This window comes from Chinchilla lanigera, unplaced genomic scaffold (genome assembly GCF_000276665.1).
Source record: "Chinchilla lanigera isolate Chin_1 unplaced genomic scaffold, ChiLan1.0 scaffold00183, whole genome shotgun sequence".
Taxonomy (NCBI): Eukaryota; Metazoa; Chordata; class Mammalia; order Rodentia; family Chinchillidae; genus Chinchilla; species Chinchilla lanigera.
In genome coordinates this window covers 321,005-338,235 of record NW_004955584.1, presented here as the reverse complement: position 1 = coordinate 338,235, position 17,231 = coordinate 321,005, and the positions used below count along the sequence as shown (strand labels likewise).

Below are 17,231 nucleotides of genomic sequence, written 5' to 3'. Positions count from 1 at the left end.
CCCAAACAGTTCCCTGCTAGCTGAAAATGCTGCAGCCATCAGTGATGTAAAAATGGGTGTATGTCCAAGAAAAAGTGGGTGCCAGTGTTATGAACTAATTGAGTCTTAAAGAAAGGTGATCTGTGTCTGTCCATCAGCTTGGAGACAAAGGTACAGTTGCCCCCGGGTGCCCCAAGCCATGACCTGCAGCCCACGTTCCTCGCTGCAGCTGACACAACACAAAGCAGATGGTTCAGTTCCTCCCACCTCCCTTGTCTGGGCCAGTGTCCAGGTTCAGCAGCATAACTCCTTGATTTCTTTCCTTTTTTTTTTTTTTTTGTCTTTTTGAGACAGGGTTGCACTATGCAGTTCAGGCTATTCTTTTCTAATCATTTGAAGCCATAACCTGTTGTTCTATGAGCTCTAAAAAACCCAAGGTAAAAGAAGTTGTAGTTGCTTGTTTTAGTTGTTTTAAGGTCTTAAAGCGTACTGCTTCCTGAAGACATAGAACTTGTTCTGGATCAGTGGGCTCTTGGACTTCAGTAACTGGGAAGACATGTTGAAAACCCTCCAGGGATTTTAGCACCCCAGCTTCTTTTAGCACCAGTTCCCCCCCCCCAGCTTCTTTTAGCACCAATTGCAAGAGAGAAAAATAGGATGACTTTATCCTATGAAGGACAGAAGTATCAGCGTGTGGTACAGCAAAATTTTTGTGAACTGAGAAAGTGGAAGTAGCTCCTTGTGGCAGTTAAGGTTATCAGTTTTACTTTGGGTGCCTATGAAATGGAAGTCAGAGGAAAATACTCCTCTAGTGGGGTCTTCTCTGGCCCACCACTCCTTCCTTGTCTGATTAAGCAGAGCTAGAGGATTCCAGCTCTACTGGGAGGGCTTTTGCTCCACTATCCTTTTTGCTTGGGGCTTAATTTTAAGATAGGGTTCCAAGCTAAATCTTCTGTGGTTGTCTCAACAGGCATACAATCATCGAGACACTCGTTGATCCAGAGCCACAAAAAAGGTAAATATGGGAATCAATAGTACAGTAACCATTTCTATATACATCGGTGGTTCTTGAGAACCTGTTTGCCCCATGTTTTACACCTGATGATGGGATCAATATTGATGATATTGATGGGACCAATATTGATATCAATGCACCTTTCTCCATTTTGTGCACAGAACTAAATGTACTCTCTTACCTGCTGCAGGACAAGTCTCCCTGTACCCTGGGTCCCTGTTCAGGTGTCAAAATGCTGCATCCAGCACAGTTCTCAAAAATTCCCAGGTGAAGGGCCATGAAAAAGTGAAGGCAAGAGTGAAATACAGAAAGCTGAGGTCAGGTGGAGTCCTCTCTCAGTGGAGAAAAGAACAACCCAATGACTGCAGTGCATTTATTTATACACGCAGCAGGTTGATGTCAGGTGAAACCCCTCTGCCTAACAACGTGTTCACCTAGCTCACCTTGGGTACCTCATGTTCTTGGGACGGGCCTTGCTGTAGGCTCACATGTGTGACCAATCCTCAGCTTCAGCCACTCCCCACAAGAAAAGCTTTCTTCAGACTGTGCACAGCAGCTATCAAATCTGCAAGGCAATCAGAGGTTAACATAATATTAATACAGTGAAACAGACATGCAGATTGTGACCTGGTCCAAATGGCCAGGTCATGGGCCATCAGGTCATGACACAAAGTCAGGCTGTGCAAATAGCCTTGTGACAGCATCTGGAAGGTTCACTGTCTGCCTTCTTGGGTGAAGGCAAATTGATCCTGACTGCCAGCATCAGGATAAAATTTTACTGTCATTCACAGAACCCATCTGGCTTCTCTATGGGCCATACTGAAGGACTGTGTGCAAGACATATCACCCCTGCTTTTTCCAAATTCAAGACAGTCTGTCTCAGCTCCTCATGGCCTACAAATAACCAGTACTGCTTCACATACACAATTCACATGGCCTGTGAGAGAGTCAGCGGTTGCATGGTGTGCATGGCCTCAGACTGTTCTCACCACAGGAATTCGTCACCAGAATCCTCCCTGCACGGTGCTGAGCTGAGCACCAGTCAGTATGTCGACCCCCAATATGTATTCAGCAACCAGAGAAACATAAACACAGGGGTGTGGGAGCAAGTGCCTGGTACCCAAGAGGCTTTCTGGATCATGATTTAGTGACCTCTGTACACTTTTATACATGCACTAGCTGCTGTAAAATGGTCTGGGTTGCTGTTGCATTGACTCTGCTCCAGTAGCCACCAATTCCAGTACACACTGCACAATCTTTGGGAACCAGTAAATACTCCATTCCACAGGTGGCCTCCAGTCTCCCAGGACCCCCATGACACGGGTACCTCAGCCAGCCTCCTAATTGGGGTAAAGGGAGGGCAGTGTCACTTTGTCCTGCTTCACTGGGGCTGCTTTGGCCTTCTGGCCCTGGTCCATTGGCCAACATTGCTGCTCAAGGCGAAACTGCCTCCACAAAGTCAGCAACATATCCAAAGTCCGCCCATCTCAATTTCTACACCTAGGCCAGCAGCCAGCAGGTCTGTCAGATCTGGCGCCAACCAACCTCCAGTGGCCCCACAGCCTGTCCTTGGGGGCACAGCTCCACTTGCCTGGGACAGCCTTCTCTTTCTCCTTAGCTGATACATTTCTTACAGATCTCACCTTACCTTGGTGCTTCACTTCCATTTTTCCCAGACTGGCTAAGGCATACACAGCATCATGGACCAAGTGATCTGTAAAAGGAGTTAGAAGGGCTGTCACTGACCCTAACCTGCTAGCTGGCGTGCTCTCCAGGGTCATGTCCTTCATATGTGCTGTCAATAGTTCCTCATCTAAGCTAAGGTACTGCAGTGCAAGCAACATCTGCCACATGCCCATTTCATGTAGCACAGTTATGAAGCTTAGTGTCTTTCTCCAGCAGGTCACTTGGACTCTCCCAAACCAGGCAAGCCACTACCATCAACCAACTTATCACAGTCTTGTCCACTTCTGGGGTTGTCCTCTGCACATCCTTCAGAACCTGGCTCATAGATGGGGTTCTGGCCATACTGGCTATCCTGGCTGTTTGGGACATCACCTGTGGGTTTAACTGCATATCAACAGCCCCATCATCCCAAAGCCATAGCAGCCATGCAGGTCACTTTTGCTTTAAATGTTTTGTCAGCTCCCACAACTCCATGGCTGTATAGATTGTGTATGTTGTATGCCAGGCATGGGTAATCAGCCCTCCCAGTCCTCTTCCTTGGGCTAGGGGTTCCTCTACCTCCACTTTTTGATGAATAGCCAGCCTAGCAAGCAAAACCATGGAATTTTCCCAGGGTTTTCTCGGACATGAGGACTTCTGCTTCTGGAGACATTTCTGGAGGAGGCTTCCCACATCTCAAATCCTAAGCTCTGCAGCAGCCAGCTGTTGCTCAAGGTCCTCCTCTATCTGCTGCATCTGGTCTACTTGCTGTCCAAGGCCATCTGCCTCTTGATTTACACAGCAGAAGATAGTGACGAACAGCCAAGCCACCCACCCCACTGTTTCATGGTGAGGGGGAGGAATTTGTGTCTATTGCTTTCAAGGTTTGTAAGACATCCCTGGGCTTCAAACAGACTGGTTCCCAGTCCTGTGGGCCTTCCAAGCTGCCAAGAAAGTGGTTACAGATAGCCATGGCAAGGCTGGGCATTGCTTAACAGCCATTCCCCAGGGCTCTCCCTCGCCTTTGGGTGATGTTGCCACAGCCATCCTGTGACCACTCATCTTGTCCCACTGACTATGCCAGTTGTTGGCCCACTCAGGGGGCCCAAGGGAGATTTTGAGGATGAAGTCCCAAGGTTAAAGAATGCATGTGTGTAAGACATCAGCAACAACAGCAAGCAGCATGGAGCAGAGCAGAGAGCCAGAGCAAGAGCTGCCTGTGTCTTTATTTTATTTATTGTATAATTCTATACAAGTTATCTCATATTTACATTCTTACAGAGTACTGTAACCAGTGCATGTTTGTTGACCAGTGCTATGGTTACACAACTAATATGGTTACATAACTATATTCCACTATGTGCCTGCACTAGACAAGTTGAGTCATGTCCTCAGACATCTTTGGATATATGTATATTGCATTTTAGTCCTTTTCAATTCCCATTCCTTTCACTCCCTCCCATCTCCCTACATTCACAGATCCCTTTCCCCTCTGCAAAAGATCTGCTTGCCTGGTTTCTATCATACATCTTTTATTTTACACTTTAAATTATTTATATTTGGTTTTCTCATATAACAGAAACCATACAATATTTCATACATATCACATGGTTTCTCTAATACAAGAGGCCCACAATATAATTAATCTAAGGAGCAAAGTGAAAGAATTTCATAGAAAACAGGGAGGTAGACTTAGAAATGAGAAAAGCTCCCAGGAAGAAGGAACAGAAGAAAAGGGAATAAACAGTACAAGATGCAACATGTATATGTAAAAATCACCAAGATAAATGTAGTTATTATGAATTACACAGGTGTATTAATAAAACTTAAAGAAAATTTAAAACAAGTATAAATGACATTTTATCCACAGTATAAACCATATTGCTGGCCTGCCATTTGCTTAAATATATGGTGTGTTTTATTAACCTTTCCTAAGTTCTCATCCAGAACCAAATATTGCCTTTCTTTTTATATTTGTGTTCATTTGCTCTATGCATTTCTATATACTGTTATCACCAGGCATTCCCCCCATCCATAAGGTTCTATGTATCTTCATTAAATAGAATTTGCAGGTGGTCTTCTGTCTTAGTTACACTTCTCATTGCTGGGACAAATACTCAACACAGAATTTAAAGGAGAAAATCTTTATTATGGCTCACAATTTGTAGAGGTTCAAGTCCATAGTTGCCTGGCTTTAAGTTAGGGTAGTATCGTAGAAGGAAATGGCATAAGATAAAGAGTCCATGTCAGGGCAGCAATAAGGCAGCAAGTAGCAACTGGCAAGCCCCCCATTTCTCTTTTATTCCATCCAGGCTACAAGGATATGGGGTAGTGCCCACTCACACCCAGGCTGGGTCTTCCCATTATCCACACCTAGAATTGTGCTAAATCAATCAGTGGACTAATTTAGTGATCTCACATCCTCAATCCAAGTTCACACACTGTAGATCCAACCATCTCTGCAAAGCCCCAACTATGAGTGCACTAGATTTTGGGAAGACATCTAGATACCAGCCATAACACTTTGCCCATGTCCTCCAAAAGTCTCATGCACATTCCTTTACACAAAAGGCATTTAGTCTTATCTCTAATAAGAACCAAAATCATAACAGTTTCAAAAATATCCAAATCATGCTCCTCTGAGATTTAAGGCAAACTCTTAATTTTTAGGGTTTTCTCTTTTTCTTTTTTTCTGAGACTGGGTCTCACTATATAGTTAGGTCTGGCCTTAAACTCATTGTGTAGCCAAGCCTAGCCTAAAACTCATGTTGCTACTCCTGCCTCAGCCTCCTGAGTGCTGAGAATACAAATGTGCTGACAAAACTCTTAGTTTCAATCCTCTGTACAAATGAAAAAGAAAGTTAAAGAGTTCTAATATACAATGGCACAAGATAAACATTCCCATTCCAAATGGTACAAATGAAAGAAGTGGGGATAAGAACAAAATCCAGCAGGGCAAACATTAAGCCATGTAGTTTCTTGCCCACTATCTGGAACATTCTGTGGCAAAGTGTGAACTCCAAATGACTTGCGTGGCTCCATCTCTCAGGTACTGTCAGTGGTTGCATTTCTCATGGCTTCTTTCCTGGACTGGATTTCTTGCTCTCTGAAGATTTCCTTAGATAATCCATGTTCCTGGCTTCTCCAGCCTTCTGGGATCTCCACTGAATTTTTGGCTTCACACTCACAGCATGACACAATGCCATCTTGTGATCACAGTACCTCGCCTCAAAGGCCTTCCTCTAAAATCTTGGTGGAAACCTTCCTGACTCCATAACTCTTGCATTCTACATGCATTTAAAACTAGCACCATGTGTTTGATGCCATGGTCTGTGGCCAGCTGGAGCTGGCCAAGAAGCCAGGCTTCTTTCTCTCTTCACTATAGGGGATGAGTGCCTGGATTGCTGATCACTGTGAATCTGATCTGGAGGAATAATTTCCCTTGGCTGCTGCCATTCTAGAACATGGTGCTCTGGGGTTCTTGTCTCAAAGCAAAGTCATTCACCTTTGCAGTTTCGAGGATGCAAGGTGGGCTTTTGCCTGTTCTTGTGATGTCCTCAGGCCATCTTTTCTGTTTTGCACTTAATCAAATTCTCCTCTGATACTTCTTTGTAGAGACCATAACTTTAATGGAGCTTCCTTTCTGGCCAAACTCAAAGCACTTTAAATCACTTTGCTAGGGTCTTTCCTCCTGATTCTTAACATAAATCCATCTAAAACTCCCCAAAATGCCACTTCAACATTAGACTGCCTTGAAACTTCTTCCACAGGATTAGTCTGCTGCCCTTAATCTCAGTCTCAGACAAAATCTCTGGACATGGACAATATGCAGACAAGTTTTCTGCCAGAAAATAAATATAAAAATGTTCAACATTACTGGTTATTCGAGAGATGCAAGTTAAAACAATGCTGAGATCCTATCTCACCCCAGAAAGAATAGCTATCATCAAGAAATCAACAACCAATAAAACAACAACCAATGCTGGAGGAGCTGTGGGGAAAAATGAACATTTTTCCAGTGTTGGTGAGAGTAGACTGATAGAACCACTATGGAAATCAGTACAGAGATTCCTCATAAAATTAGGATTAAATGTTCCATTTGTCCCAGTTATTGCCCTTCTAAGTATCTTCCTGGAAGAATTAAAAACATCATACCACAGCAATATATGTGCACCCAAGTTTGTAGCAGCACAATTTGTAATATCTAAACCTTGGAAACAACCCAAATGTCCATCAGTTGAGTAATGGATAAAGAATATGTGTTTTTTAATATAATGGAGCACTACTCTGTCATAAAGAAGGATAAACTTGAGACATTTCTAGGTAAATGGATGCAACATGAAACCATACTCTTAAGTGAAATAAGTTGGACTCAAATGTGTAAACATTGCATTGTCTCCCTACTGTGTGAAAGTGAAAAAGTAAATAAGGACCCTAATGCACAATAGATATTGTAAAGTGGGAAGAAATTATTCAGAAAGAAAGAAGAACTAAGGTGAGGGAAAAGGGAAAGGAAGGACGAGGAAAGGAAAAAGTTATAAAAAGGATAAAATGGAAACAAAGTTTTGTAAATAAAGAAGGGAAGAGGAGTTGAAGGGAGGAGAGGGGATTAGGGAAAAAAGGGGAATCAAAATATATCACGTACAGGTACAAATTCTCTATGATGAATATGATCATTATGTATATCTAAAATGTACCGATAGGGGCTGGGGATTTAGCTCAGCAGCACAGCGCCTGCCTGGCAAGCACAACGTTGTGAGTTCGATTCCTGGTACCAGAAAAAAACTAAAAAACCAAGGGGAAAAAAAAAAAACAAATAAAATGTACCAATAAACTTTTTTAAAAGAGAAAATGAACAGAAAAAATAAATTTTCTGCCACAGTATAACTCACATGGTATGGAGTCCAACTACCACTGCAGTCCTTGTTTACAACCTGAAGTTCTTGAGTATTGTCTTTTCCAGCTGCATTTCTATCAGCATTCCGGTCTTCTAACCAGAATTTTCCATCAAATTCAGCTTACAGCACTTCAAGATTGCTTCTCTAGCCACTCTCTCTAAACCCTTCCAAGGTCTTCCTGAAGGCCAGTTTCTGCGACTCCAGGATCATATGGTCAGGCACAGTCACAGCAATGACCCCACTTCTCTGGTACCAAAATCTGTTTAGTTACACTTCTCATTGCTGAGACAAAATACTCAACACCTCCACCAGTTAAAGGAGAAAAGGCTTACCGTAGCTCAGTGTTCATGAGGTTTCAAAACTGGCTGGCTCCATGCAGGGAAGCATAGCAGAATAACATGATAAGGAGGCAATAAGACAGCAAAAACAAATCAGAAAATCTCCATTTTCCTTCTATTCCATCCAGGCTACAAGCATTTTTAGTAGTGCCACTCACACCCAGGATAGGCTTTCCCATTATCCACACACATAACCATGCTAAACCAATCAGTGGACTTAGTGATCACAAACCCTTAATCCAAGTCCACAAACATTAGACCCAGCCACCTCTGAAAATCCCACATATGAGCTTATGAGGCTTTATGGGGACATCTGGATACAAGCCATGACATCTTCCATCTGTCAGAAAAACTTGACTCAACTATATTTAACTGCTGGGCATAGTGGCACATGTCTGTAATCCCAGAACTCATGAGGCAGATGCAGGAGAATCACTGTGAATATGAGATCAGACTAGCCTACAAAGTGAGTTCAAGACAAGCTTAAACTACAGAGTGACACCCTGTCTCAAAAAAGAAAAAAGCAAAAAGGAAGAAAGAAAGAAAAAGAAAGAAAGAAAGAAAGAAAGAAAGAAAGAAAGAAAGAAAGAAAGAAAGAAAGAAAGAAAAACTATGCTTATGTATATGTATTTGTAAAAAAAAAAAAAAATCAATTCCATACCTCCTTGTAAGAGCCAAGGACGTAAAACAAGTAATCTTTCATAATTAAGTGTGCAGGTTCATTTACCTCTATTAAAAGATCCATGTGCACAAGCTTATTATGGGTCTTCTTTGCCATGGTATCAGAAATTCCTACAATATGATAAACAATTAAATAGTAACAAATGTTGAAATGACTCCATGTGAGGAGAATAAACTCACACAACTTGAACTACTTAGGAAGAACGAGTTGTCCTCTCCTGCAGGTGATGAAGAACTGAGAGATTCTGGAGTCACTGATGATGAGCACAAAGGGGCTGAATGCTGGGAAACATGAAGCCACAAGCACGGAGCTGTTCACTGTCCACTGGCCACGATTTGAAACTAGAGTTGACCAGATGGTCAAAATAATATAGACTGAGTAAAAGGTAACAAAGGAGCTCACCAGGATCAGGATGGTGCGTGTGGCCCTGGCCTCATGAGAAGGTCTGGAGGAGAGGCTGTGGCTGTGGATGTGTTGGACCCGCTGCCTGTGCCTGTGCAGGGCCAGGACCATGGAGCCGCTGGCCCATATCATGAAGCCCACACTGATGAAGTCAAGGGAGAAATATAAGAATGCATATAATGAGCTATATCTCTCTATCATTGTCCAGGAACAGTGTCCACAACTGGCTCTCACAGTAATGTTTTTGCAACTCAATGGACCATTCACTACTATAACAATAGATGAATTTATTGAGAGATTCTGAATCCAGCACAGGAAACAGCAGAAGCCAATGAACCTTAGGGATCTAATCTTGAGCTCCATCCATCTACAAATACTGGGGTTGAGCTTAATGGCCTGGAAGCCATTGAGCAGGCAGACAGTGCTGAAGGAAACCCCTGTGCCTACTCTGTGAAAATAGAAGACAAGTTTACATCCCACACTGTCCAGGAAATACTTCCACCCAAAAGCCACTATTGTTTGCGATATCCCTTTGGAGAGCAGGACCAAGGAGTTGGCTAAGACCAGTTGGTTGAGGATTAGGTCTGTGTGTCTCAACTTGTATCCAGTGAGCAGACAGAAGCTGTAAAAACAAAGGAGGAAAGAATTTCCAAAGATGCCAATCCCAGTCTGAGCAAGGAAGATCACCCCCAAGTCTAAGTTTCCTGCAACCATTGCATCAGAATCTAGGGGGTGCTGATTTCAGAAGAACCGGTGGAAAAGGAAGATCAATAAATGACCTCACACCAAGATGGATAGCACTAGTCTGTGTGTGTGCTTCCTCGTATTTTCTCACTCTAATTGGACCTGCAGGCTGTATCGTTATTTGCACAAAGGCAAGCACTGAACAGTGGAGTGTTCACCTCCAAGGACTTGGTTTAGACTGAGAGCACAAGGGCACCACAGATCTCTGCAGCAGCAGGCTTGAGTGCAGATCTCTGTGTACTGATCCAGTCAGTTGATGGAGACCACCTTGAGTGAGCTACAAATTCATAAATCGGTTTTCTATATTAAAAGTCTGTACCTGTCCTACCCTACATCCCTTGCCAGCTGATGAGCCAGCAGTTGGCATGAGGAAACAAACTCCTTATTCACTGATCTCAGCAGAAGTCTCTAAGACTCGTGATGCTGTTACACCTCAAAAGGCAAGATATGATTTCACCTGAGGACTCTCTGGCTCCAGTACAATATTCTATAAAAGTAAATGTTAACCCAATGGAAAAACAAGTTTCTCCTTAATCAGTGGCATATTCATGCAAAGGCTTGTTTCTTACTAGATCTTGCTTGTGTCCATGCCTTCCACTTTGCTGTTCCCAGGGTCTCCCTACACGCCCCCTAGAAAAGCTGTGTGAATTTAATAAAAAGTGAAAAGTTCAGAGACTCTTGGTCCTATCCAAATAAGAGCTTTCACTCTCTGGGCCCCATGGCGTTCTAAATTACTGTCTCTGTCTCTTTTATCCCTTGTTGTACCTTCAACCAGGTGATTGAGGGATTGATCAACCCCCATTATTCAGTGTGGTATCATTTTTTCTCCAAATGAGATTGAGAAATTAAAGAGTCACTTTGAGCTTACAGCACAATTGAAATTTGTTTATAGTGGTTTTGTCTACAGGAAAAACTAGGTAAATGAAGAAAATTTTGATCAGCTGAAATCTGCAATCCGGCAGAATTCACACAAGCCCACAACTCGAATATCGGCAAGTTACCACACTGCATCACATGGCAGGAACTGAATCACCCACTTGGAGTTTTACACCCTCGGGTCTGATTTTAGGCAACCTCCTGCCACCTCTTCACCTTAACTCACGAGCTGCAGGCCTTGTAACATCCACGTCAGAAAACAGTTTTCAGACTTTCTAAGGTGCCATATCTGTTACCATTTTTATATTTTCACACTTCTATCATGTGGATATCTGTTAGGTCATCTTAATACTCTAGGCTCTACATTTTAGAAGTTTCAGATGTCCCGGTAGCGGAGAAAAACCAAAACCAAAAAAATAAAAAAAAAAATAGAAGTTTCAGATGACATTTTAAGGTCCCAAAGAGTCCTCGGATTCCTGTGTAGAGTGCACAATGCTCCACAGTTCACGGGAATGCATGTGCTGCATGATACCAGAAGTCACTCATGGAATTTCCTCCAGGATGTAGTGAACAACCATGACGCCAACACAATGCAAGCTCTGTTTTCCAGTTGTGCAGAAGAAGATACATTTAGGGAGAGACGTTTAACAGTTTGGAAAGACAGGAATGAAAGTGTACATTGAAAATGTATAGTTTTGAGTTGATACAAATCTAAGAACTTTCAATAATGGTTAAACAATATTGAGGGGCTGGGGATTTAGCTCAGCGGCAAAGCGCCTGCCTGGCAAGCGCAAGGTCGTGAGTTCGATTCCCGGTACCGGAGAAAAACCAAAAAAAAAAACAATATTGAATCAACATGAAATTTTTAAATCCAAAACAGAAAGATGAACTGAATTTAAGAAGTCTACCTTGATTGTATGTCAATCTGGTGGTCTATCCAGAACAACAAAAAGCATTTACGTGGCTTCAAAAACCACATGACATAGACAGACACACACCTCTAACTGTAAGTAAAATACTTACATAAAGGCACTGTGATATCTGAATCACAGTAGCTAGTGTCATTGTCATTATTCTTTTTGATTTTTTGTTTTGGTTTGGGTTTTTATGAGGCACACGGGATAGAACCCAGAGCCCCACACATACATGACAAGCACTCTACCCTTGAGCTACATCCCCAGGCCTTTTATTTTGATATCATAACATAGTTTTACAAAATAGTACCGAGTGGAGTAAATTGAGTAAAACAGGTGGGGGAATCTCTCTGTATTATTTCCCATCACAGTACATAAATCATCAATTATGTCTCTAAAATTTTCAATTTGAAAACCTAGGAAGGACAGGGATGTAGAAAACTTATGACATATGTGTGAGACTAGGACTTCAATCCCTAATACCTCAGAAAATGAGTATATATAAGGCAGAAGAAAAACATGCCTGAGAAACTATCTTTATCATTACTATTTTTTGTTTTGTTTCATTTTGTTTTGTTTTGAGACAGGGTCTTGCTATGTAACCCCGACTGGCCTTGAAGTCACAGCAATCCTCCTGCCTCAGCCTGCCAAATGCTGGGATTACAGGCATGCACTGCCACGCTGTGAGTCATGAGACGCTATCTTAAATTTAGATTCGAAATCAAGTTTTGGTAAATACTTTGGTCAGATTCAAGGATAAACTTGCTTCCCAAAATGTGGCAATATTGCACTAAAATTAGTAATTTAAACAAAAATAGATGTGAAATTTAAACCTATTAGATATGAGAAATGATAACAAAAACTTAGCCTAATATAAAATTTATAGAGATATTTTTACAATGTAGATATATTATTTAGTATTTCCAATCTAAATGATAATATTTCTAACTCTTCTCAAGTAGCTACAAAGTATCACAATTATATGTATAGATAAAAATGAAAAGGAATGAAGACAATGGAAATTAATAAAGATTTTATGCTGAAAATGGACAGGAAGTAGAAAAGTCAGTGGCATGAAACAAAAAGCATAAAAAATAAATTCATATGTTTTCTGGTAAATGTAATCTATTCCTTAAGAAATTATCAATTTAATGCATTATAGAGGTCAAACTAGAAGCACGTACTATAGAAATAATACTTTTCTATTCTAAGCAGAAATACCTGTTTTCATCTCAATTAGAATTAATAACATGCTGGGTCTAAAATATGAAAAATGACAAATCTCTTTGAAAACAGTGGAATGCATTTTTATAATTTGTGAAATTTTCACAATATATGGTCCATACCAGTGACTTTTATTGCTATAGTAAATAACAAGCATTATATTAAACATATTAAAATTAAATGTAAAATATTTAGTTAAGTACAACACATAATAGGAAGTCAACAACAGTAGTCTCAGAAATGATATTACTAAGAAAATTAAAAGACAAAAAGCAAACGATGGCAAATATATGAACAGTCAGTACTTAGCATTATATTTACATGCTTAAAAATAAGTTTGCTTGGCAAATGAACATAAAAATTCCAGTAATATTGCAAAGAATAGCGCATTATTCTGAATCTAACATATATTAGCATGACAAAATATGATGGCTTACATTTTGGTAATACAAAATTTAAATTTTGTTTCTATCACAAACCACGATGAATTCACTGTTATTGAAAAACTGGAGTAAATTACAGGCCTGAAATCTAGAAGACATTTTAAACTTTTTATGCAGAAATGTATACATCTACACCATTTAAAAAACTGTTAGTCTTACTAATACACTATATTTTGGTACCCTTTCTTAAGAGTCTGAAAGTTGTGATTTTTTCAGAGGTTTATTTGGGATAAGAGAAGATCTAAATTTTTTTGCAATCTTATTTCAGTTGTGTTCGTCATTATGTACTGTAGTCATTAGAGAATAAAAGTGAAACATATTCATCAGTTGTCTGGTGGGGTCCTGAGTGTGAGGTCGTAGGGCCTCGCCTCACCAGCAATGATTTCTTGTTCTGTTGGATCCAAAGTACCTTACACAAGGACAGAGCGGGCTTCACGGGACACAAGTCCAGCAGAGGGAGCCTCCGAGCTCCTGGGGAAATCTCTCCTTGAGGATCCCGCACCGTACTTTGTGACGTCTGGGAGCAGCGGAAAGAGAGCTCGAGTGTCAAAGTGAGCTTCACCTTAATTTCATGCACCTGTGGTTTCGTGATTTTATATAACTTTTATGACAGTCTTCAAGGCTGAAAAGTGTAAGAAATAGTGTAACAAAAATAGTAAATAAAATAAAAGACAGAATAATGGAAAGGATCAGGCAGCATTTCAAGAGCTGTATCCAATAGCAGTGAAACAAGAAAGCCCACATCAGTAGAGCTCACCCTTGGAATTTAAGATATTTGTATAAAGCAGAGAGCTGTGCAGTTCTGACACTGCTGGGGTCATTGATCACTGTGGCCCCCACACCTACAGGCTCTTACAGGCAATAAGAACTCATAAATTCTCCAATCTGAGGGTGCTTTGAAGACACAGGAAGGATCTAAAGTGAGGCTCTTGCTCTTAGGCTAAAGGATGCATCTAGTTTTCAAATAAGGGGATCCGTAAAGTCTTCTGTTTTGGCTTTGAAAAAGAATTACCAAGTTGGACATGCAGTTGTGATGGAGATCCTGTCATTAATAGAGATGAGAGAGAAAGAGAGAGGTGGAGATCAGATAGAGGTAGACATGGAGAGACAGGTGGGTAGAGACAGACAGAGGCTGTAGATGCACAAAGCATTGGTCCAGAACAGCAGTCAAAGTCCTTGGAGAACAGCTGCTAATTCTTAGACTAGTGTGAGAATAAGCATATAGAGACTTTTAAAATCTGTTAAATATCTGAGTAACCAATGTGGCTGGAGATTTAAGGGCCCAGTTATTTTTCTCCACACATCCACAATCTTTTTTGCCATGTGCATCTTTACAAAATCATTTGTATAAATAACAGGGGAGTCTTCCACTGGTATAAACAAGAGGTCTGGCTAACAGAATTCTGTGAGTGATGGAAACTTAGAGACACACTGTCGAATACTCCATTTGGCACAACATGCCCCTGCAGAATCTACCGTAAAGTAAACAAAGAACAGTCACTGTTGCACACCAGTAAATGGTAGCACACAGATGCCAGTGTCTCCCAGTGTGGGGGATCCCTTCCCTGATATTATGAATGAATGTAGGTCTGTTTCCCTCAGTGCTCAGAGCGAGCCCTGAAACACGCAGTGTGTGTAGTGAGAGGTGAGTCCCGGGGTCTTTGAAAGACTGAGAGAGAGGAGACAGGTGAGATGTCAGGAAGCAATGAGGTGGCTGACAAGACTGGCAAGGTGCCTCTGCTTCCCTCGGGAGATGTCTTTTCTATTTGTATGAGTTGAGACAGTGCTCTTTCATCCATATATCTACCTGTCATCTGTCGGACTACCTATCCTATGTCACTGATCATCTCTATGTGTGTATCTATCATCTGCGTAGCATCTATCTAAATCAGCTGCCAATCATCTATCTTCTGTTGATCCATCATTTACTTGTATAAACTACCTAACATCTATCAAGCTATCATCCATTTACTTATCATTTACCTACCCATTATCTATCATCTGTGAATCTGTCATCTGCCTGTCTGTATATCATTCATCTATCATCTGTTTATCAACTATATACTGTATCTATTTGCCTATATATCAGTCATCTACCTATCATCTATCACACTATAGGTTTTTGCTTTCAGTTTTAGAAAGACAATTCTTTTAAAGAAGTTAATCTCATCATTGGTCATTCAAGAGATGCAAATTACAACAGTGCTGAGATTCCATCTCACTCCAGAAAAAATGGCTCTCATCAAGAATCAACCAATAACAAATGTTGATGGGGCTGCGGGGAACACTTCTCCACTGTTCGTGGGAGTGTAGACTGGTGCAACCACTGTGGAAGTCAGTGTGGAGATTTTTCATCAAACTAGGATTAGAGGCCTCATTTAACTCAGCTATTACCTTCTGGATGTCATCCTGGAAGAAGTGAAAGCATAATACCATGGTAATATATGTGCACCCATGTTTAACAGCACCAGTTTGTAATAGCTAAATCTTGGAAACAACCCAAATGCCCATCAACTAAGGAATGGATAAAAAATTGCAGTCTTTTTATACGAGATATTACTCAGCCATAACGAAGGGTAAACTTGAGACTTTTGCAGGTAAGTGGATGCAACTTGAGACCATACTCATAAGTGAAATAAATCAGACTCATATGTGTAAACATGCTGTCTCCCTGATATGAGAACCTGAAAGAATAAATACGTTCTCAAATGTACAATAAATATTGTGAAGTGGGAAGAAATTATTCAAAAGAAAGCAGAACTAGGGAGGGGGAGGGGGAAAAGAAGGAAGGGAAAAAATGATAATAGAAGGATAAAACGGAAACAAAGCTTTGTAAATAGGGAGCAGAAGAGGGGTTGAAGGAAGGGGAGGGGATTGAGAAAAAAGGAGGAATCAAGATATATCATATACAGGTACAAATTCCTTGTGATTAATATGGTCATTGTGGGTACCTAATCTGTACCAATAAACTTAAAAAAAAGAAAAGTTAATCTTCGGTTTCCTGATATAGATACTTCTAACACATATTTACTGACCTGAAAAGAAGAGCTGGTTACCAAGTTTAGGTTTTCTCCCAGAACTGCAGAAGCAGCACACATGAAGTGAGTGGAGGGGACGCATGAGCCACAGATAAAAGTTCAGGACTCTATGATCTCACCTCCTGCAGGGAGTGATTATCATGTCACCTGTATGTGTGCAGTGACAGCATCTTCACGGGGACTAGAAATTATCTCTGAGCAACTTTTTTGACCTGCGTGAAGCACAGAAAATTGTTAAGAGCAATTTTTTTAAAATATCCAAAACTTGAGTCATTTGTAGGAAAATGGATGTAGATTAAGGCCACAGTGTTAAGTGAAATAAATCAGACATATAAATTTAAATATCACATAGTTTCTGTTATAAGAAACACAAAGTATAAGTAAAGGGAAAAATAAAGGATAGGTAATAGTGAATAGCAAGACAGATGTTTTGCGAAAGGACAGAGATCAAGGGATATACAGAGGAAAGGAAGTGGATGAAGGAGTTAAGATGTGTTATGTACAAGCCACCCACAAGGAATATAATCATTACATACTGCAGATCTGCACTAATAAAGACTAAAAAAGATATCCAATAGGAATGTGAGAATTGGATAATGAAAATACACCTTTGAAAAAGAAAAATCTCCATGGAACATGAGATGAGGACCCTGAAGTGTGATAGGTAAGAGAAGGACATCAATGTCCATACAGGGTTCTTAGTCAACTTGAAGCATTTCTTTTCAAAAGGCAGATCCTCCCCATTCCCAAGACAGTTGAGGGCAGAGAACTGCAGGAGAAAGACACTGATGTGGAGCATGCATCCAGAGTTGTACCTATAAACAGAATATTCATATTTTTGTATTTGTTATATATCTGGACAAATACTTCTTGGATCATTTACATATTTCAGGGCAGTCTTTGTTGTTTGTTTTTTAGTCAGGGCCTCACTATGTAGTTTAGGCTGGCTTTGAACTCACTGTATAACTCAGGCTGCTCTCAAACTTACAGCAATCCTCTTGCTTCAGCCTCCT

At 40.8% G+C, this 17,231-nt stretch overlaps 1 protein-coding gene and 1 long non-coding RNA gene across 2 annotated transcripts; both read right to left on the bottom strand.

The window, feature by feature from the left end:
* Window positions 1-1,009: 1,009 nt before the first annotated feature.
* Window positions 1,010-8,039, bottom strand: LOC106147579. The gene is made up of 3 exons (XR_001232518.1): window positions 7,890-8,039; window positions 2,643-2,708; window positions 1,010-1,559 (listed from the first exon to the last, which is right to left on the bottom strand). It is a non-coding gene; the product is annotated as an uncharacterized LOC106147579 (long non-coding RNA).
* Window positions 8,040-8,540: 501 nt separating this feature from the next.
* Window positions 8,541-10,846, bottom strand: LOC102007386 (vomeronasal type-1 receptor 1-like). The gene is made up of 2 exons (XM_005414355.2): window positions 10,826-10,846; window positions 8,541-9,714 (listed from the first exon to the last, which is right to left on the bottom strand). The coding sequence occupies exons 1-2, from the start codon at window positions 10,844-10,846 to the stop codon at window positions 8,767-8,769; spliced, it is 969 nt and encodes a 322-aa protein (XP_005414412.2). The 3' UTR covers window positions 8,541-8,766.
* Between the last annotated feature and the right edge of the window lie 6,385 nt (window positions 10,847-17,231).